Source organism: Protopterus annectens, chromosome 9.part0 (genome assembly GCF_019279795.1).
Source record: "Protopterus annectens isolate FY-2018-M chromosome 9.part0, PAN1.0, whole genome shotgun sequence".
NCBI lineage: Eukaryota > Metazoa > Chordata > Ceratodontiformes > Protopteridae > Protopterus > Protopterus annectens.
This window is the reverse complement of record NC_056743.1, coordinates 212,356,619-212,374,549: the sequence shown is the minus strand read 5'-3', so window position 1 is coordinate 212,374,549 and position 17,931 is coordinate 212,356,619. Positions and strand designations below refer to the sequence as shown.

The following is a 17,931-nucleotide window of genomic DNA, read 5'->3' as shown; positions in this document are numbered from 1 at the left end:
TAAAGAATGCATGAAGGTGATTATTTTCTTTCTGAGGGGACATGATGTCCTTCAAGAATGCAACTGCAGTCATAACATATGGGTTGTCCTGCCTCAGGCAGCCCTCGGTCGGCCGAATTCCAAAGTCTGGGTCCGATGTCGGCTGATGTCGCATTTCTCTCCGACGTGCGGCAGGAGTACATAAGCATCAGCCGACGCCATCTTCTTCAGTCTTTCTTGCCGCGCGGTGCCCGAAGCAGAAGCAGTTCGCAAGTGCCGGTCGGTCAGCTCCTGTATTCTTCGATCCGAAGTCATCAAAAAAGCTAAGTACCCCATTGGGGACCTTTTCTTGCCTCAGCCAATGTCAGAAATTGCTGAAAAAGTTAATAATTGTTTGTCTTGTGGTAAACAAATACCTCATAAGTATTTCCATTCTTACTGCCTTCCTTGCCTTGGCCCAGACCACGACGTCTCGGCCTGTGCCGCCTGTGCTCGCTTCAATAAGCACACTCTCAGGCACCGGGCGGAGTTCGCTGAAGACTTTTTCGGCGAAAAATTCGATTACACGATGCCATCGGAATTACCGACATCGCAGACTCCTAAAAAACGAAAAGACCGGGACTGACATCCTCGGCCCGCGTCTTCCGCCGACACCATGCCAAAACCTATCGCGAGTGCCCCGGTTTCCTCTGAGGCGGTTATTTCACCGCTCCAAACCGAAGACACCGCATTACTGATACCTCCGATACCGGAGACAACACCAACGCCAGTTATTGATTTTCCTCCGGATACTGAAACCGAGGAAATGCCCGAGACCATTGCTGTGGATAAGGTCACTCCTGCACGTGGAGCTGCTAGGCCTCCCATGTCCATGTCTATCAAGGCCTACACACGTGCTAAGGCAGCCAGCAAGACCAAGCACCTTACTGCTAAAGCCTTACCTCAGCCTACTCCTGAAACACAAATCATGACTATAGCAGCAGACTTAATCTCCATGATCAGAGGTTCCCAGGCCCATCCTGAGAGAGGATCCCAACCTCCTCCTGATAAGAGGCCCAGGGTTGAGCCCACTGACCCTCTCCCTTCAGATGAAGATTCTGAGGCCTCTGGCCACTCCGATAGCCAGGAAGAGCCTTTCCAGACCTACGAGGACTCAGATGCAGAGGACTCCATCCCCTTGGCCTCCCCTCCTGAGGATATTTCTTTTGGGGAAGCTCTGCATTCCATGAGGGAACATTTTAAGTGGCAAGGCCAGGAATATTCTGATTCCAGAAAGCGCCTTCGAACCTTCCTTAAAAAGCCCCAACACAGGCCCTTAGCTATAGCTCCTGTGCTTGATGTTTTGGATGATCTATACTCTGACTCCAGTGTTACCCCGGATACTCTCCCTCCTGCTCCTGCCAAGCCGGACAGATACTATAGAGTCCTTGAAACACATTCTCATTTCTTTAGGGCCCATGCTGTTGATTTAGAAACTATTTCACAGGGGCCGAAAGGGGTTTCAGCTACCACCTCCAAAAATCCTTTGCCTTCCAACAGGGAAGCTAGGTCATTAGAGAGATGGGGGAAGAAAGTTTACACCTCCACTACTTTGTCTATGAGAGCTCTCAATTGTCTTTTCATATGTTTCAATATCAGGATTTCCTGTTAGATGATTTACAGAAAACTTTGGCTTCTCCTGAACCTTTAGATAGGAAGTCTTTGCAGGAGGCTGTACATAACTCTCAGCAAGTTAGCAATCACTTTCTTCAGTGTGGATATGATGCATTGGAAGCTTCATGTAGGGCAGCTATGACAGGGGCGGTCATTCGTAGGCATGCATGGTTAAAAGAACAACTTCTACCAGATCATGTTAAGGCAAAACTTCTTGATGCACCCTTGGAAAAGAACAAGCTTTTCGGTGCTAATGCTAAAGATGTATTAAAGACCATTGAGGAAAAAGCCAAGTCAGTTCAGACAGTCAAAGATTTCCTCCAGGTTCAGCCACCCAGATTCAGCAGGAATTGGCCTTCAAAAAACTGGTCCTTTCCTAATCCTGAAAAATTTCAAAGGGGCAAAAACAGGCATGGCCGAGGAAGAGGACAATACAGAGGTTCCTACAGGGGACGACAATGGCAACCAGCAAACCAAAGAAGTGACACAGGGGCTTCTCCTGCCCCACAGGGACAAACCCAATGACTTTCCTCTACTTCCGCTAACCAAAGAGCAAACAGAAGCTCCCTTGGGCGGAAAATTATCTTTGTTTTCAGACAATTGGCACAGATTGACAAAGGACAAATGGATTTTGGACATTATAGACCAAGGCTACAGGTTACACTTTCATACCTTACCAAGGAAACAAGGCATGCCAAACCTACCACAAAACCAGAGGGCAGAGGCTATCAAGCAAATTTCTCTGCTTGCTCAGATCAATGCAATAGAAAAAGTTCCACAACAAGAACAAGGCCAGGGGTTTTACTCAAGACTGTTCCTTGTTCCAAGAAAAGAAACTCAATGGAGACCAATACTGGATTTGTCCGCATTAAACACCTTTCTCATAGTACCAAAGTTCAAAATGCTGACCTTACAGCAACTCCTTCCCATGCTGGGCAAGGGGTCTTGGCTGATTACTCTGGACCTCAAGGAGGCATACCTGCATGCCCCTATCAGACACAGCTGCAGAAGATACCTCAGATTTCTTGCAGGGCCAGAGCATTATCAATTCTCAGCATTGCCATTTGGCTTATCTACTGTGCCCAGAGTATTTACAAAATGCCTGGCTTCAGTAATTGCTCATTGCAGGCTCTAGGGGATCCAAATTTACCCGTACCTGAATGACTGCCTCATACAAGTGGACGACAAACTCATTTTGACAAAAAACTTGGATTATGTCATACAATTGCTACAAGCTCTGGGATACACAGTCAACTTCCAAAAGTCAAGACTTCAGCCATCCCAGCAAATAACCTTCTTAGGAGCCAATCTAGACACAACCTCTCAAATGGCTTACCTAACAGAAGACAAGCAAAAGAAGTTAACTCATTATTTCAAAGGTTTGGCAAAACTCACCCAGATGACTGCAAGGAGATTCCTACAGGCCCTGGGTTACATGGCATCCTGCATTCTCCTGGTTCCATTAGCAAGACTACACATGAGAAAGCTTCAATGGTACCTAAAAAGTTTATGGTCTCAACACAGCAACAACCTAGAGACAACCATACCGCTCATTCCATGCCTACAAAAGGAATTTCTATGGTGGGCCTCGGTAAGCCAGGCAAACACAGGTATGTCATTCAAAAAACCTCAAATAACACAAACAATGACCACAGATGCCTCAAACCTTGAATGGGGGGTGCACATGGAGGGCAGATGTATTCAAGGACAATGGTCTCCAAAGGAAGCACATCTGCATATCAACCAAAAAGAAATGCTGGCAGTAATGCATGCCATCGAGGCCTTTCGACAACAACTTCAGCAAGGCCACCTGCTAATACGGACAGACAACACCACTGTCATGTGGTACATAAACAAGCAGGGGGGCACCCATTCTTACCCCCTTTGCAGACTGACAATGAATCTTTGGGAAAAATCACTGAGCTTAAACATACAGTTGCAATCCCAGTTTGTTCCAGGCAAAGACAATGTGCTGGCGGACAGCCTAAGCAGGAATTTTCTAGACCCCCACGAGTGGAGGTTACATCCAGAATTCTTCATATGACTCACCTCGACATGGGGCAGGCCAGAAGTGGACCTATTTGCCTCCCACCTCAATCATCTATAAAAGTTCTGTTCAAGGACATATCATCCACAAGCATGGAAAACAGATGCTCTCTCATTCAACTGGAACTTCCTAAAAATTTATGCATTCCCACCTCTGCCACTGATGACCACAGTACTGCTAAAGATCAAAGCAGAAAAGCCAAATGGGATCCTAATAGCTCCAGACTGGCCAAGACAACACTGGTACCCACTACTACGGAGCATATGCCACAACAAAAAATGGGCCCTTCCCCAATGGCCCCATCTTTTGACTCAAAACAACTTCAAGACAGTACATCCCAACATTCAGACGCTCCAGCTAACAGCTTGGGAGATTCCATGAATAACCTCAATCTATCTCTCTCCAAGGAAGTTCAGCGGATATTAACAGAAGCCCGCAGACCATCCACCAGAAAGGTTTATTCAGCAGAATGGAAGAGATTCAGCATTTGGAATACCAGCAAGGGTCATGATGCATCATTATTGAACATCCCACTCATCCTGGAATACTTGGCGGATATGGTACAGAATGGACTCTCATATTCTTCTATAAAAATACATGCTTCATCTATTTCAGCTAGATACAACACTGATCCACCTGTGTTCTCACATCCTTTGTTAAGGCAATTTCTTAGGGGAATCAAGAATATCAAGCCACCAAGAAAGGCCCCAGTACCAGCTTGGGACCTCAACTTTGTCCTAGAAAAACTGACTCTACCCCCCTTTGAGCCAGCAGCTTCTGTGGACTTACAATTTCTCTCATGGAAGACAGCTTTCCTGTTGGCAATTACCTCAGCAAGAAGGGTTTCGGAACTACAGGCCCTAATGGCAATACCACCGTTCATAACCTTTCATAGAGACAGGGTCTCCTTACGAACCAACCCTAGTTTTCTGCCAAAAGTGGTATCTAGGGTTTCTTTAAATCAAGCAATTCACCTGCCTACTTTCTTTCCCAATCCTGAGAACAACGGGGAAAGACTGTTGCATACCTTGGGCATTCACAGACAACTTCGCTACTACCTGGACAGAACCAAGGCCAATAGGAAGTCTGATCAGCTTTTTGTAGCTTACACCCCTCGAGTACAAGGAAAAGCAATTTCCAAACAGACTATCTCAAAATGGATTGGACATTGCATCAGATTTTGTTATTCCTTCCATGGAAAGAGTGTACCAGCCAATGTCAGACCACACTCTACCAGAGCTACAGCCACCTCTACAGCATTCTTAAGAGGGGTGCCTACAAAAGACATTCTAGAAGCTGCCACATGGAGCTCCGTGCATACATTCTCCAAACATTACAACCTCCCTTTATATTCCAGATCCAGAGCAGGCTTTGCTTCGGCAGTCCTGTAGGGATTGATAGCTACACCATCCTTTTCTTAGAGCATTCCACCTCCCCCAGCTAAGCTATGGTATTCAACCCATATGTTATGACTGCAGTTGCATTCTTGAAGGACATAGTACAGTTTTGTACCTACCATAAATGTAGATGTCCGATAGATATGCAACTGCAGTCAGGTTTTCCCTCCCTCCTTCCCCTCTATTCCTTGGGTCCACTCCTCTCCCTGTTATCCTAGCTGGGAATATCTGTTATGGTGTATCTGTTTATTACTTATTTATTTGTCTGGAAACCTGTTTTTGTCTTCCAAATTGATTACAGCCTTCCTTGGAGGGCACCTGGCATCTGGGGCAAGAAACACTGAAGAAGATGGCATCGGCTGATGCTTTTGTACTCCTGCCACTCTCACGTCGGAGAGAAATGCGACATCAGCCGACGTCGGACCCAGACTTTGGAATCCGGCCGACCGAGGGCTGCCTGAGGCAGGACAACCCATATGTTATGACTGCAGTTGCATATCTATCGGACATCTACATTTATGGTAGGTACACAACTGTACTTTTCTATGACTGAACTCAAACCCATAGTATTGACTTTGTTGTCCTCCTACCATGAGGTCAGCAGATGGAGCATTCTCTGTTTCCACAGCACTTACACCCATCTTGGAGAAACCTCAGTCTACCTACTCCCTGCGCTGAATTTCAATAGCATTTTCACCACTTCTTGGAAGATGGCAAGTTAGGTACACAAGAGAGTGATTTACTAAGTAAGCATGATCCCTTTAGCAGAGCCTGTGCTGGTCTTTCAGTCTTTCAAGCCATCGTAGGCATACATCTCCTTAGCAAATTTTCTTTGTCATATGGATGCTGAGTTTTTGCAACCTTCTACCTCCCTTGTGGGAGAGGTGCAAAAACTGATATAAGAGTGCCACACAAAGACAAGCATCTTTCACTTCTAACTCTTATTTTTTGGTCACAGCATCTGAGGAAATTTCAGTTTGTACTTGAGACTGAGAGACAATTTTTCTTGCTTTGAAAATTCTACTCTTGAAGAACTCTTAATTCTTCAGAAAAGCCCTTGGAATTATAAACACAACCTAGAGTAGATGGCTGCTCCATGTTCATCCCCTCAGAAATTTCTGAATACGCACTTGAGCAGACAAAGGTTGAAGCCCTGGGTTATTCCTCTATCAGGGATTGTGATTAGAAATGCTATATGTTTTACATGGAAGTAACTAAATTCAGGCCTTTCCACAGTGAAACAGGTTGACAGTTTTTTCAGCCAGCAAGCATTTTTTGCCTTTTTTTACCTGAAATCCCAGAGTACATTTGGCAACTCTTCTGTTTCATATAGATCCCAGGAACCTCCACATTTGCCTGTCTTTCCCAGAAGAAATGACAGCATCTACATGAGGATGGCCTTACAATTTGAAAGCTTAGATAATGCTGCTGTTGTGTCTTTTACGGATTCTATCTCTGTTCACTAGTAATATATAATAAATTTCTTGTTAAATGAAATGTCTGTTTTCTTAACCACTGTGCATGAACGGCAAGTTAATGTATGGCATGTCAAAGTGATAACTAAAGCTGTGCATCATAAAACCACATCATACATGTATATAATAAATCTAAGAATGATGATTGCATAATTAAACATTAAAGAAGCAGTACAGAAAAAATATGTTGCTAGTGCCTGAAGTACTGTGCATGGAGAATGATGCTATTAACTCCTCAAAAGACTACCTCTTGTTCTGATTTGTTACTTTTCTGATTAGGCTGCCTGGAAACATACTCAGCCCATTAAACATGCTACTAAACCTACACTCTGCATCAATACAGACAACACATTTTGTGTGTAATCAGAACAACAACAAAGCCATGCAGGTCAGACCTATCTAATTGCATATTTAGTGTGGTACACCTTATCTTAAAGCTGCACTTTACGTTGTTGAAAAAGAAAACTTCTTTATATAACTGTCAACATGCTGATACAGAATAGAAGGGTATATTTTGCTGTTAGGTCACTGATAGGAAAGCTGCTGATAAATCAACATGCCCATATAAAGACTTCTAAATAAGCCTTGGATGACATCCAGTCAACAGTACTTCCACAACTATCTGAAGCATTTCTGATAAAACAGTTTTAGTACTAGCACTACTGACCCTCTAATACAAACAGGTTTGAAGGTCATAGAATAGAGATGGTTCCAATTATTTTTCTGAATTTTAAAAAGAAGCAATGCACTAGTAATGCATTCACACAGAAATGACAGGTACTGTACATTTCTAGTTAATTTTAAACAGTTGGCCATGTTCTGAGGTGGAAGTATAGGGCACAGTAAAATGGTCTTCTGTAGTTAGGGAAAAATTAAACCAGTCATTACTAACCTTTAATAAGATCACAAAGCTGCAATCTAAGCCAAGGATTTCAAATGTCAAGATTTTTTTCTTCTTCTGTCACAAAAAAAAATGCTCAGCAGACTTATATGCCTCATAACTGAGAGTAATTGCTTTAATATATTTCTTTATACATATTTTTCTTTTTAATAGCAAAAGAGTCTGCAGAACTAGAAAAGCGGGACAAACTAGTAAAATTAAAACAATAGCAAGTCCACCAACTGGGCTTTTCATATACAGTTATAGATACATGCCAAAGGAAGATATAAAATAACTTTTCATAACAGTCTCCTGATTCAGTTTCAAACATTCTTAATAGAAATCCATAAAATTCTTGGTTGTCAAAGGTATAATTGGCAAGTATTTTTAAGGGGTTCACTCATACAGTGTCTTAGTACAATGTAGTAGCAATATATGACAGTGCAGCAAAGACTTTCTGGGGTTCACAGAATATCACTACCAGCACCTTGGGACCCCAGTGAACAAACTAGCATAAGACTGATATTTCGCAATTAGGCATGTTAAATCTACACTGAGCAGCATATCATAAGTAGGTCATTATCCTGTCTCCAAACTTAACACTAGCACAGTTAGAGCTAGTAACACATGCAGTTAAGTTGTACAGGGACCTACAAACATGCACTTACACACACACAAGCATGCATAGACATCCATGCAGCTATGATCATACCTCTACATACAAAAACACGAATGTGCACACATGCACACGTGTACACACACACAATTTCACAACACTTAATTGCCAACAGATCTGTTCCTGCCATAGGAAGTAATGGCCCATCTAAAGACAGTGCACGTTTTCACTACAGATCCCACATAGGGTGGTAGATCCATTCTTTGAGTGTTTCTACCATGCTATTCCAATGCCACTGAAAATTTTTGGGGTACAGTACATTGCTGATTTACATAAGGCACATCCAGTGGATTACCACTGCCTTCATACAATACAGCTATGTCTCAATCACTCAGGCACAATGCAACATGCAGGCAGGGTGCTACGCATTTCTAAATCCCAACTGCGTTTTACTATAGAAGCAGCTAATTAAGTGAAAAGTAATCTGGAGCTTCCTTTTTGAGTTTTAGTAGACCATACCTGCCCACTACTACGAGTCACATTTTCTTAAGGTGAACTGCTTGCATTACACTGAATTACTGACTAGATTTTATAAACACTAGTGGCTGTGAAAGTTCATCTGAATTCATTCACAGCAAATGATGAGTCAGTTCACCCACTGAATCATGTGCCATCCACAAACAAGGTTTCTATTTCAGCACATTTCAAAAGATACAATGTTACATGGAGAAACTGCACTTTACAAGAAACAGCGATTTGTTTCTCTGAATTTTTTTTTTTATTTGATGCTGCTTGACAACAGATTTGTATAAAACAGACATGAAAACCCTTGGCTCTTTCCTGATTTCTCACACACTATGGTATAATGAGATTATGATGTAAACCTCAAGAAGCGAGCACAATGTCTCAAAAGTGCAAGAAAGGAATAACCTGTTGTACTTAGTGGATTACCTCATTTAACCGCACTATTCTACAGTAAAGTAAATAATTAACTAGAAAGGCAAAACTGATGCTTTAGCACCTCATTTACCTGCACTATTTTACAGTCTGCTGGAGATTAAATAATGCTGTAATACTACTTTATGCACTTGCTTTTGGAAAGGCTGTAGACAACAACAAAAGTGAATGACAATTCAGCCATTAGTAGACTGAAGAAGCCCTTTCTGTCTGGATTTTCTATCAGTTTCTATGGTTAAGCTCTCTTTCCTATGCATGTATCATAATAGGAGTAAACCATGCAAACCTCCAAAGTACTAGCAGTGATGGGCTTCATGCTCCAAATTCAAATGGCAAATGTCTAAAAGTCCTAGAACTGAAAAAAAAAATCATAAAAACAGAATTATTCAATAAAAATATGCAGAATGGTTAAAACAACAAATGAATTTACTAAAAGCAATGTTTTTGCCTCTAACTTCTCTTACTTAAATTAACTCCACAGTTACAAACTACAAACGAAAGGCCTGATGTCAAGAACAATGAAAGCCTCTCTTGGTTTTATTGCCAACTCATTTTTTACTCTCACGTTTTTTTCACTTTGATTTAAACAAATCTCATTCTAATGGGTTTGACAAAGGTGGGGGGGGGGGGCAGTCTGTGCTATGTATGAAGTGTCTCCTTTTCCTCTTTTAGTTAATTAGAGCAGACATTTCTCAACTGATAAGGCAGTAGAGAGGTGATAAATGCTTGATGACACAGGTATGATGGTGATAAATGCTTTTTGATGTAGGTAAGATGTATTAAAAATATCTACACTTCAGGTCATCACACTCATTATGCCTAAAGCTAGGCTATAACTACATAACCGGAGAGAGGAATCAATTTGCATTTAAAGAAACAGATTCCAGGGGAGATGATTGCAGGCTATTTCACTGAGCACAACATCTCTGACAAAATGTGATCAACATATGTTTGGAAATACATTTTTTTATAGGGAGCATACTCCAAGCAAGGCGATTATCTCCTGCACTCCAAAGTTAATAAAATCAACTTCAAATTTCCTGGAACTTGGGGCATGGGTATACTCCCCCACCAGCAAGTGCAAAATAATTGAGCACTTAAGCCTTCCTTCTGTCCAGCTATCAAACAATCCAGATATGGTTGATACGTCAGGGATAGAATAGATAGCAAGTACTCAATGACACCAGGTAAACATTGCTAAAATGACAGACAGCAAGTGACAGAGGTTTCTACAATAAGTGAAAGGGAGATGTAAACATTCAACATTCAAAAACATAGTAAATTAGGATACTTTAACGTTCAAGTTGGAAAAAGTTCTGGATATGTGGTGACAGCAAATACAATGTTAAACTGTATGATGAAGGGACTGTTCTTTTTTTCTTTTCCGCTGGCAAACATATGCCAATCCGCAGAGAATTAGACAGTGACTAAGCAATGCAATAAAGATTCCCAGAGCTGATCTTAGGTTTGCATAGAAAAATAGTAGGAACTCAACAGATGGGTACAAAAAGCATTTTATTTTCTGCCTATATTATACTGCATATGTACCTCAATGACAAACACAAAGACAACCTTTAGTCTGACATTTTGAACCTACTTTCTTGAAATCCTGTCTGTAGTTTTCTTGTGTATCTTCAGCCCTCTGCCTGCCAAACAGCAGGCCTTCCCCCAACTGAACTTGAGCCATGTCCACTAATTCCCTAGGAGAATGGTGGATGTTCCTAGGGTAAGAGTTGTCTGGGGGGCTGTTACCCAAACAGCCCATTGCAGAGACAGCATTCTCACCAGCATCCCAGCAATGGCAGCATTATCTGTTACAAAGTCTCTCCCCATCCCCATGGTGGTGACATGGGCGCCTGTATCTCATCAAGACAACCTACACCCCTACATTAGGTGTATGCATACTCCTTAACACACACAGAGACAAAGGCTACCATCACTGACTTGGGTGGTCTTGCCCATTTCTGATCCACATCTATCTACTGGTTAATGCTAGGTCATTTACTGGAGCAGTGGGCATGACTGAACCAGGGCCCTCAGTCCCCCCCCCCCACCACCACCACCACAGCGGGCATACCCATCCTCTTCTCCCTGTGATGTTTAGCACCTGAAACACTACTCAAACTCAGGTCTCCTGAGTTATTGTCAGGGCTACATTCCACTATACCACTGACCCAGGCTGAAGTTTTGACTAAATTTCGAAAAAAGTTCCTTCTTTTGGAAACTAATTCAAGAACTAATTATTGCCTACAGATTTGGAAAGAACAACTTCAAAAGAGGTTATCTTAGTCTTTACTTTTTAACAACTTGCAGCATTATTGTGCAATAAGATGCCAAATTATATGAGAAAGGACCACACTATTATGTATACTTTTTGTCTTCTAATATATAGCTGATGATTACATGACTAATTTCATAATTCCTAAATTTTCAATTTACATCTGTTTTCTGAAATAGCTCTGATCACTCATCTGAGCTGCTATCACTCCTTTTCTCTCCCTAAGCAGCACCACTGTCCCTTTTGTGAGAATGTCTTTTCAGTTCCTTCCTTTTGAATTTCTGCATCAATCTGCCTGACAATGTGGCTGTTTCTTGCACATAAGCTCCAGTCTGAATTTATGTTATAATCTACTGCTGTCAAGCTTCAGATATAACCAAGTGTTTGCGCTTATGAAACTATTTATAACCCACGTTGTAGGCAGATTCTTAAAGTAAAATTCTGCATTGTTACCTAAAATCAAACTGTGCAAAATATACAGTCTGTGTTAATTGTAAAAGTTGCTCATCATTATACCTCGCTATGATCACGTTTAATCAAAAAAGAATGAACACATTAGCTTTAATGAAATGCAAAGTTACATTTTCCAGTCTGTTTTGCTAAATGTAGTCTTCACTAAGATTTCAGTCCATACTTACAGCAACTCTAATTAACAGTTATGGATACGGATGTTGGCACAAGGAGTGTACAACCCTACTGGGAAGGCACATTTCACTACTCTGAGCAACTTTAAAACAAAGTTCTATGTCCACTGATCAATTTACATAATAAATTAATGACAATATTGGAGCACATTTTTGTTCTCTGTAAATAAAAAAATGTTTCCTTCATCATATGTACAAATTAAACAGGAGAAAGTCAATGAAGATAAGTTTTATGCACATATGAACATTAATATGCATGCTTTCATATATGCACATGCAATTTTAGGTGATTACATTCAATTATAAAAATGAAGTCTATTGTGTGGTATCAACTTCATTATTACCTACCTGATCTTCGGGTTCCTTCAAAAAATTAAGTTACTAGAACCTTTTAAGTCCTCACTTTACACTTTCCTAATTCACCAGAGCTTTGGCAGGTTATTTCTTCACAGACTAGTACACAATTGCAACTCACATCATATTTGCTTCCAGATAACTGTACAAAGCAGCCTTCACAGCCTCAAGCAATAGACTGACTAATATCTGTCGTTGTGACATTCTCCAAGTGACTGCCACAGAACTGATGTCAGAGTCTAACAGTATGGTCATGTGTACTATGACTATCTTTAACACAAGCTGTCTTCCAAGTCTAGAATGCAATCATTTGCTTTCTTTTTGAAGCACACAGTCTCCAATAAGCTCATCTTGAAGACATTTTGGTAGAATAAAAATAAACATGAACAAAAAAATTTTGCTCAGCAATACACAGTTTTTAGCATGTAAATCAACAGCTTCATTGACAGCAATGAACAGAAATTCAAGCATGATACAGAACAAGAGTACAGATTAAAGTGTCAGTGTAATGGAATTTTGTTTTTGTTGCCTTGTTAATCCAGAAATAACATTTTTAAAAACTATGGTTTCCTACAAATCCAGACACAGACGGACTAAAACTGTTTATTTTATCTTTTGCAAACAATGCTATAACTTTACACTGTTTTATTCTTAGCAAATAGTGGTTTAAAAGGAATGCAAAAGTTTACATGCCTTCAGTTATCTATAGAATATCATCAACAGCCTAAGTGTGAGAAACTTTTTACGCAATCTGATCAATCTGCTTCTTGTTGAACTGTTGTGGCAGCATACTGCTCCTGCTCTCTCTTACTTAGTATAGTTTTTCACTGCCACAAAATACAACATTCTTCAACAACTTTTTTTTTTGTATGTTTTTACCTCCCTACCTGCTGATAACTACTCCAGTTCTGTGACTCTCAGCCCACACATACTCTATCAGGGACACCTGGCCAGTGACTTGGCTGGTGTTGACCAGAAGAAGCTGGCATCCAGGCAGGTATGAAGGCCATTTGTGCCAGGAGCTCATCAGCCTTCCTGCCATTAACCCCCATCCAGACAAGGTTAGAAGCCTAGGGATGCCACAAGAAAGGTCAACATCATTGGAGATCTCCTCCCTGATAAAGCAACTCACCCCCCCACACACCCACCCTGTCACCACTTCCCCAGTGTCAGACAGCCTCACCCAGAAAGTCATAATTAGTACAAATTGCCAGGGCATTTCTCTTAGTCATTAATTGCACTACCTGATGGCTCATGTGGGCAAGCAATTCACTGATGTACTATGTCCTTTCCAGGTGTGTATGTTCCTACTCAACACTTTGTGTCTTTTAGCGTTTCCCGGTTAGGGGTCGCCACAGCGGAACTCCGGTCTGCTAATAATTGGCAGTTGATTTTTACGTACCGGCTTGCCAGGCCTGACGCACAACCTTCAACAAAGGTATGCCCATTCACGCACGTCTCCACGCAGAGGATGCTCTAGCTGAGAATCGAACCAGACAGCGCCTTACTGTGAGGCGACAACGCTACCGCAGCACCACCACCACAAACACTAATGAGTGTCCATTGCACTATTCAAGACTGAGTTATTTAAGTTGTACTCTGTGCTTAAGAGCTGGGCAGACAACATCCTCCCACAGTAAACCAGCTGACACAGATACTAGACAATGTGAAGACAAAAGTTTGTCCTATGATTCAGTGGTGTCATACACCCAAATTAAAAAAAGACTGTGTGTGCAGGAGTCCAACAGATGTCAGCAGGCTGAAAAGAGATCTAGATGCTGCATATCTGTAAATATAAATGTGCAAAAAGGACACCATGTGCATGTTCCTCACTGTTCTGTAGCTGATACACATGAAACCTTCACTGTTACCACACATGTATTAACAAACCCAGCACTTAAGCAATTATGGTATTCCAAGGTAACCATGAATAAAGTAATTCAACCCCATTGCTACAAGATTGCACTACTCTTGCTGTATACATTATTCTGGCACCATTTCATGCTACTTTTATTAAGTATACACGGCTGCCTGTTACCAAGACAGCAGTGTTGGCAGTGTGTTTCACAAAGCAAAGTCTGAGAATCACTTCAGCACAGCTCCACAAGCTAATTTCCAGTAAAATAAATGATAAACATTCATTTAACTCTATAGCATCTCCTCTTAACCAGTTCCTATGGAATTCTTCTGGCATCCAGTGATGGGGGTTATAAGATAAATAACAAGCTAAGCTAGTTAACTGAACAAACATCTCACATGGCATCCATATACTAATGCATCAGCAAACTTTGTTTTGCACAGTAGTCCTACAGTAATGACAACCAACACTGTTGAGGCACTTTTGTAGGAGGAAGGATATGTACTATAACCAAAGCACATCACAGTCCCACTGCTCCAATCACCCATTTACCTCACGCCACCCCCAAAATTCATTACTATCACAATTTGAAGCAGCTCGCTAACACAAGGCACAGACACTGTGGATGCTAAGATTACTCACGAGTCTCCTTGAGGAACAAATATATAAGCACTTCAAATATCTTTCTTTTTTTCATTCAAACTGAGCATGTGAAAGAGAATAACCAGATGTAAGATGATGATATACAAAGGTCACTTCCTTTGACAACAGGAGTTCAACTGCAATTACTCAGAAATCCAGCTGGATTTAAAATATGGAATGCCAGAGAAGATATAAATAAACTCCACGTTGTGAGGGTTATTACAAAAGTCTGGTGGCAAAAAGTCTCATATTCGTTATCTTTGTTAAAACTGTCATTCAATATAGCCAGACTTCACCAGAAGGAAACAAAAACTAGTGAACACTCCCTTATAAAACTAGGGGAAATGTTAGAGAGATGCATGCTTAGGGAGGACCATAAACGTCACCAATCAAAACAAACATGACACATTTATTTTGGTATGTTGTTAAAATTTAAGGAAATGAAGCTGCAGTTAATTCTGGATGCAAATATTGATCCTGCTTTGAATAATTATAAAAATATCAAATGTGTTTTGAAAATGTATTATTTAAGGAAGCTTATGTTTCAGTTTATGGAGAGTTTGTACCTTCAGCATTTGAACTAGTGTAATGTGATCTTAAACACTATTTAAACACTATTTACTGAGTGACTGAGTTTTACTGTACTGTTCTGATGATGTTTCATTTTAAGGGAGATGAAAGGGCTTGACAACTAAATTCTGCTATCTCTCGATTTTTAATTTCACATTTGTGTGCTTTTTATATTTACTGAAAATTTTAGTACATGGCCACAGTATATTGCCACATTTGTTGGTTACTGTCTGTATACCTAGCTAACACCTGTGCAACAAGACAACATTCCTCTACCATATTTATAAAATGATCCACCCATCACAATGAATCAAATTTCACAGCCGATTTCATACATTGAATTCAACAGTTCTACTATTCTCTGCATGCAGGATTGCTTTCTAAATTCACCCATGAAATCTTCGCAATCTGCTCTTCACGTCCATCCTATCTCTTATCCTTCAGTGGACTAGTACTTGTTTTCTTAGTACTAGTTATGCCAAAGTCATTAGCAAATTCATTTTATAACAAAGTATCCTTTAGTATGCAGGAGGTGATGGTCCAACAAAGTTTCACAACTACAATAGTTCTTGTTCCCTCAACACCACTTTATTCATGTGCTAATGCCAACCCATTTTACTACAACAAACTCTGCTTTAGTATGAGGAAGGTGACATATTGCAGCACAGTTACACAATTACAACAGCCCTTTTGCACTGAAATAGGTGTTATCCCCATGAACCAACGTACTCATGTTCCGAACCTTAACTCATCCCTACCTCTTACTCCTCACACTACACTTACATTACTACAAACTATTTCCCTAACACTACCACTACTAAGATGACACATGATCCTGACTTTTAGCCGGAATTTATCAATGCAAGGCTTTTTAGACGGAGGCAAGTATTCAGTGTTTTGTGCAGTTTCTCTTTTGTGTTCTACTAGTTGAGCTTCTCTCACCTGAGTATTGAGCATTTCATGATATAATCATAAATACACATACATTATACACCTATAACATGCACATTAATATATATATATATATATATATAATATGTAGTATAAACGTATATAGATACTGATACATATAGACACAGATACATAACTATATATATATATATATATATATATATATATATATATATATATATATATATATATATATATATATATATATATATATACACACACACACGTGTGTGTGTGTATATATATATATATATATATATATATATATATATATATACACACACACACACACAGCGTGTGTGTGTGTGTATATATATATATATATATATATATATATATATATATATATATATATATATACACACACACACACACGTGTGTGTGTATATATATATATATATATATATATATATACATACATGCATACACACACACATATATAGCTATATGTCCATATACTAAAAAAGTAAACCTTCGAAAGGCAAATGGTCAAGCACAAATTAAATTGATCAACAGCCAACTGAGAAAAACAAAAAAATGTAAAATTTCTTTACAGGAGAGCAAGATATCCTGCACACCACACACGCCTTGCTAATTATATATACTAACTCTGAGATCACATTACAGTGAGGAAAGGGCAAATTCACAGATCATGTGTACATTTACATGTGTGATCAGCTGACTTTCAATTCCACAGTCATAGGTTCAGAGGTAGGTACTATGCTATTGGCCCAAGGGCCTAAGTAAGCCTAGACAACAAGGTTCCCTGGCTTACACCACCCATGAAAGTTATTTTCCTGTGCCCCTGAGAAGCAGAGCCACAGAAGTGATCCCCAGGGTGTATTTCCTATTTCCCATCCACTCAAAGATTTTTCTTGAAGAGTGCTAATGAGGAACTTTGCTTGACATAGATGTGTAGCTTGTTTGAGAGTATGGGAAGTCTCTGAGACAGGAATCCATCCCTCCAGCATGTCCTGTTTATTGTGGTGACAAGGTCTAGGTCCCTAGAGCATGTAGCTTGGAGGGATTGGGATTTCTTTAGGTGTAGCATGTCCAACAGCTCTGGGTTCGACATAGATTTATATGTTAGGCAGAGATCACCTTGGAGTACGTGATATGCTATGGAATAAAGCTTGAGTTTTTTTGAGATGGTCAGTGTAGGGCATCTGTTTGAGGCCAGTAATCTTCTTTGTGAGGTACTTCTGTGACCTTTCCAGCTGCTGCAGATATCTTGTGAGGTACATTCCAAAGCAGGCATTGTACTCTACAATGGGTCTAATGAGTGTCGAGTAGAGGGGAACAATGACCTCTTTTTTCCTGGATGAGAACTGTTTTGTGATGAGGTGTGCCACCTAGAAAGATTTCCCAGAATCCCCAAATGATGTGGATATTCTACAAAAGGGCCTTACAGAAACAGATGCTTAGTGCCAGAGCCATGGGCTCACACTTAATGCATAGAAATGTATAGTTATCCCCTTTGGGAAAAAACATGTACTCATGAATTATCACATAGGTGGCAGTACACTAAACACCAAAAGTGTGATGAGAGACTTAGGGACACAGGTGGACAGTGGTCTCACCTTTGATAACCACATTGCCACAACAGTCAGGAAACCCTTCAATGTGGCAC

The 17,931-nt window shown here is 40.4% G+C and overlaps 1 protein-coding gene across 8 annotated transcripts in view; it reads right to left on the bottom strand.

The window, feature by feature from the left end:
• The window catches only part of PLEKHA7 (pleckstrin homology domain containing A7), a 2,079,953-nt gene that overhangs the window by 2,036,532 nt on the left and 25,490 nt on the right, over positions 1-17,931 (bottom strand). Inside the window, exon 1 of one of the 8 annotated variants that reach the window (XM_044082764.1) lies at positions 12,402-12,505. The exons of 6 other annotated variants lie outside the window; for them this stretch is intronic. In XM_044082764.1, coding sequence (XP_043938699.1) covers positions 12,402-12,484 — 83 coding nt within the window. In that variant the 5' untranslated portion in view covers positions 12,485-12,505. Of the gene's footprint in view, positions 1-12,274; positions 12,506-17,931 lie in introns of those variants that run through there. One more of the 8 variants, XM_044082770.1, reaches the window with a different exon arrangement.